Source organism: Rhamphochromis longiceps, linkage group LG6, assembly GCF_057381845.1.
Source record: "Rhamphochromis longiceps isolate RC_006_pf linkage group LG6, R_longiceps_female_GT1.1, whole genome shotgun sequence".
Classification (NCBI taxonomy): Eukaryota; Metazoa; Chordata; class Actinopteri; order Cichliformes; family Cichlidae; genus Rhamphochromis; species Rhamphochromis longiceps.
The window spans coordinates 39,196,009-39,201,233 of record NC_140562.1 but is presented as its reverse complement, the minus strand read 5'-3'; the positions used below and the strand labels follow the sequence as shown (position 1 = coordinate 39,201,233).

At 39.8% G+C, this 5,225-nt stretch overlaps 1 protein-coding gene across 1 annotated transcript; it reads right to left on the bottom strand.

Annotated features, from left to right (window-relative positions):
• Nucleotides 1-2,373: 2,373 nt before the first annotated feature.
• On the bottom strand, nt 2,374-3,866 carry hmx4 (H6 family homeobox 4). The gene is made up of 2 exons (XM_085408726.1): nt 3,497-3,866; nt 2,374-3,361 (listed from the first exon to the last, which is right to left on the bottom strand). Exons 1-2 carry the CDS (start codon nt 3,708-3,710, stop codon nt 2,787-2,789), a joined length of 789 nt encoding a protein of 262 aa, XP_085264852.1. The 5' UTR covers nt 3,711-3,866; the 3' UTR covers nt 2,374-2,786.
• Between the last annotated feature and the right edge of the window lie 1,359 nt (nt 3,867-5,225).

The following is a 5,225-nucleotide window of genomic DNA, read 5'->3' as shown; positions in this document are numbered from 1 at the left end:
GCTGATTATCAAAGTGTTTACTTTATTCTCTACAGTCCAACAGCTGAAAGCCTTGGTGCCTTGAAGACGGCATGATCTTCTCCATTAACTATGGCTTGAATGTTAATAATATACCATTTGGCCACACCTCGTATCTTGACAGTCCGCCGTCATGTCTGAGCTGGTAGCCGCTGGGGATTGTGGGTACGGAGCAGTGTGACTCTCCAGCAGCTCTGAAACACGAGACAGCCTGCCAGACATAACAGGCCTCTTTTCTTCAGTGAACACACACACTCGATGGAGTCGATGTCTGAATCACACACAATGATAGATGTGAATGCCTCTGAGATTCCTTTATTTGCCACAGAGGATCGGTAATGAACACATAGTGGCCTGTTTTTCTCTTAAGTAACTTCATTTTAACTATGTGATTATACCTCCGTAGTAGATAGTATAGATTACTCGGTATGATTTAGGCCTATGCTATTATAAATGTGCAGGTTAAGTGTTTCGGCAAAGTGCCCCGTGGGGGTCAAAGGGCAGTACTGATAAGGTTAGCTCACTTTCAGCTCATTCAATGCAGAGCGAGAATTTTTGTTAGTGGAGAAAATGCCATTATTGTTTTTGACAAATTATTGTTTTCAATTATGTTTTCTTCTGTTGTCTGTGATGGACTACTTAGTCTAAGTCAAGGGTATTATGCTTGTGACACGCTCAGACTCCCTGCGGGCATCAGTGAAATAACAAATTATCTTTGGTCTTGGGAAAATCATAAGATTTGAAACATCACAATGTTACCCTGTGAAACACCATCACAGTGTTTTAAGATATTTTGCAGACAAATGTTACTTGTTTTTTAGTAAAAACACTATAAATCTAGATTTATTTTTTTTTACATTATTTTGCATCATTTTTTCCTTTAACAGAAGACAAGTATTAGACAATGACTATCGTTTTATACCTTGTTAGGTATACCACAATGCATGCTTTAAATTCTGAAAATGCATATTATATCGCCATTTAAAAAACATGTTATTTGCTGTAGTTAGGGATCATTACCAGTTACTTTCTCTTTTTATTTTCCTTCTTGTTAGCTATATAATTTAAACAGCTAAGACATCTTATCTCAGAAATAAGAACTCCAGAAAGCAGATAGCCTTGTTTCTGTTTTGGGGGAAGTGCATTAATTCACTCTGGAGTCCTGGGTGTAAATATCCCCTTGCTAATACAGCTGACACAAAAGAAGTTAACTCAAAAGGAAAGAGCCTTGGCTTGGCTTCACGGGAGTGGGCGAAAAGCTTCCCATTGTGTATGCTTAAAGTCATGATGGAGATATGTGTACATTGGTTTGCACACTGAGCGCTGGACAGAAGGAGAATTTAGGTAGGCTTTCTGTCATAACCAAATGGGGAAGGAGGAGCTTCACCTCATATCTACATCTGTCAGCTCTACATCTTTGGGTCAAAAGTTTTCCAAAATATTTTAGTTTCTCAGCAAGTTACAAGATTAGTCTCATGTTATTTCTCCTCTGATATAGCACATCGTAACCAAGTGTAACCTGAAGTATTTACCTACAGAAACAGAAGGGAATGTCTGAATGTGTAACCACTTTGCTTCAATGTAAACAGTTTTTTTTCTTAAGGTAAAACAGAATTAGTCTCACATTGTATTGCCAATTTCATTTACTGTCATTTGTAGTTATGCCTCTAATATGCCGTTTTTTTTTAATTCAGTTGAAGATAAAAGTGACACTTTTTTTCCCCAGACATACTGAGGTTGTTACTCCATGGTTTGTCTTTTATGACTCAGTATAATAATAATATTCAGCTGGCTGTAAGGTATTTAAAATGAATGTAGTATAAAGTACTGCCCTCCAAATTTAACAAATTATCTATGTTAGTGTGCCACTATTTTGCCTAAGCCTTGTCCTTTCACCCATAGAGGTTAGGATACAGCAGCCTGGTGTAATTTAAAACAAATTTACATTGAGTGGTTTTTACAGAGGCCACATGTTTACGCTTTTGCATGATTTACCTTTTTGCAGCTGTGTTTTTTATTTCTTTTCAGTCAATAGGTCCTACAGAATCCTCTTAGCAAAGATATTGAGAAAATTAATTAACCAACAACTGCATCCATAGCGTATTATATACAGTTTTGTGAAACTATATACAATTTATGTCCGAAACACAAGGGTCACTGCAAAATACTGAATCAATTCTGTGAAATATTTCTTGAAGATATTTTAATTACAATTTCAATAAAAGGTGTAATGGGCCCACAGGCAAACGTGAAACAAAGTAAGAATGATAAAATATTCAGAAAAACAAAACACATGCGTGAAACAGAATAAAATGTTAATTACATTCATTTAAATACAAAGATAATTTCAGTAAATGCATGCAAATCGGATATAATTTCTTTGGTGGCTTAGGCTGCTGGATATGCTTTTGTCAATAATAATAACAATAATAATAATAATGTAAACAATAAAATGATCTAAATTATATTGTTTTGGGCCTCCCTCGGGCTATCATTAGCGTAGCCTGAGATTGATCTGTACAGGGCAATGTGTAACAATAGGTTTCGTGTCAGGCCTCTACAAAACCCACAGATGACTGAAAATAAATAATACTGAATCCGCTTATTTGTATGTGATATGTAACTACTCCCCTGCCACTGTAGTTGCAGTCTTACTCAACAGTTAAGGCCGCAGAGCCGTCTCCTCCATCTAAACCACCTTAAATGCTTCAAAGTTGGCAACAGACCACTAAAAGTGTCTCTTTCACTGCAGGGAATTGTTAAAAGCATCATACGTCCCCTTCATACAGGCTGAAGTACTTGCTGGCGTTTGAGAAGCAGAGGTAAGGCGTGCTACTTCCCGGGTAGACCACGGGCAGAGGCACGGGCAGCAGGCATCTCCCCAGCAGGTTGCTCTCTTTGTACAAAGCCGGGAGTTGCCCCACCACCACAGGCTTTCCAGTCTCGGGGAAATCGCTAACTGGTCCCTCGATTTCGTTAGAAATTTGTCTTTTCAATTTATTCCTACGGTTCTGAAACCATATTTTTACCTGGGTCTCCGTGAGCTGCAACGAACTGGCAAGGCAGGCGCGCTCTGCGCTGCTCAGGTAACGTTTCATGTCAAAAGTAGACTCCAGCTGAAAAATCTGTCTCTTTGAAAAAATAGTGCGTGTTTTCTTTTTCGTTATCATTTTATTCTTCTTGCCTGGGCTCCCTCCTTTGTGGGGGTCTGTGGCTGCGGTGGGAGAGCTGCTGTCATCGCAACTGCTGTCCCCGCTCTCGAAGCGCGCCTCCGTCACCTTCCTCTGATTCCCGCGGCTGATGACGACCGTTTCCGTTGATCCGCTACAGTCTGTGATTAACTCTGCAATAAAATGACACTTTGATTAACCCACTGTGGTCATTACTCAAACTCTGCTGTCACGTTAAACTGAATTATCGACGAGTGCGAGCTGTGCGTAAATATGAACACAGATAGAAATTGGTTCAAAGCTCTTACCACTGTCGTTGAGCCTGTCCGGGTCCTGTCTGGCTTGAGTTCCTTTCTCTTCGTGATGAAAACTGTCTTTACGCATCGCTGTGGCCAGTTCATCCTGCGATCCGGCGGATTGACAAGTGTCACAGTTACTGCCGCTTGTCTTGAGGTTGAGGATGTTGTCGATAGTGAATTTTAGAGAGGCGGTCGGGCGACGTGGTGCTTCTGCTTTGTTCATATTCTCCAAGTCGCTCCAAGTCCTCTCTTGTTTACTTCCTCGAGTCTATTCGTCCTTAACTCTAAACCGGGACGTTAATCTCACCACTTCGTCTCGATACACCATAGCAGCAGTCACTGAGCAGAGCCTGCTGGGCTGGCTGTGCTCTGTACGCGTCGCTGCTACACACACAGGATGGAGCGCTGTGTCCTTGCTGATTGGCCCAAAGAAACGTTTAGCAGTGACCAATAACAGCGCAGGAATGGCAGGGAAAAAGGGGGGGGGGGCTGGAAAGTGATGTTGTGCCTAGACCAACAACCCCCAGTCTTTTCTGACTCCCCCTCATCTTCATGCATCTGCTGCGAGGAAAATCGTCCGGAGCCCTGCAGGGATTCCCCAGGATAATCAAGCAGTTTAATTTTACAGCATATACAGTAGACTAGGTACGCTCTGACACGGTTTTTTTTTTATTGTAGTTTTCAACCCCCCTTTTTGTGAAGTGGGCCACGCAGCTACTTGAGTGTGATTTGCGTGCTCAGAGCGTTAAATATTTAAGTATTTGTCAGCTTAATATCAAATTTGACTGAAACGAGACTGGCTTAATGTAGCAGTACGTGTTTATCTGAGGAATTTGTTGACGCACCTCCCCCCCCCCCCCCCCCCCCCCAACAAAAAAATGAATAAATAAATAAAATCTTCTCGAATTCGGATATTAGCTTTTTGTCTTTGCAAATCGTGGCTTGATGCATTTTCTGTAGCTTTATATAGAATAGCATTTTTTAAGTAAAAGTAAAATATTAATTAGAAACCAAAAACATACTTTGATTTAAATCACGCCACATTCACAAAATCGTGACTGTTTTCAGTGTGCCTCTGTATTTTGTAATTAACGCCTATTTTATTGCTGATGGCTACATTTTTGTCATTAAAACGCTCCAGATGTAGCTAATAATAAAGCTTCCCGTTAGAGTTCACTTTGTATTAATTACGCTTTCTGTAATTTTATTACTTTTGCATATTTCATATATACTTTTTCATTTGCACCCTTTTAAATGGACCTATTTCACCTTCAGAAACGTATCTCAAGTTGTGAAAACACGTTTTTAGACGTGATTTTTTTTCTTCCATATTGATTACCTTACTTTCTCCCAAATGAACAGCAAAGTCTTCAGACAGCGTTTCAGTCAAATGTTTCGCTTGGCTGTAGTGCTCTTTTGTATACTCTCACTGCCTCCTTTGTGCATTGTTATTATTATATATTGTAATTATATACATGTTAGTTAGTTCACTTTAATAAAGGCACACAAGGGTTTATAGTATATTGTATAGGCGATCATGCTAAGGTTTAGCCGAATGCTACAAAAGTTCAAAAACTGCATTAAACTTAACTTTGTTTCCGGAACACTTTAAGCTTTGTTCCAAACACACTGATCCACTTCATTCCCTATATACATAGGTGTGCAATCCTTCATGATGATTGTTAGACTGGCAGAAGTAAAAGAAAAATGCAGTGTTTCTGTCACATATATGTTTACA

Coding starts and splice junctions, on each gene's coding strand:
- hmx4 (XM_085408726.1), bottom strand. CDS start 3,710: ATGAACAAAGCAGAAGCACCACGTCGCCCGACCGCCTCTCTAAAATTC. Junction 3,362..3,496: donor GGACAGGCTCAACGACAGTG/GTAAGAGCTTTG, acceptor ATTTTATTGCAG/AGTTAATCACAGACTGTAGC.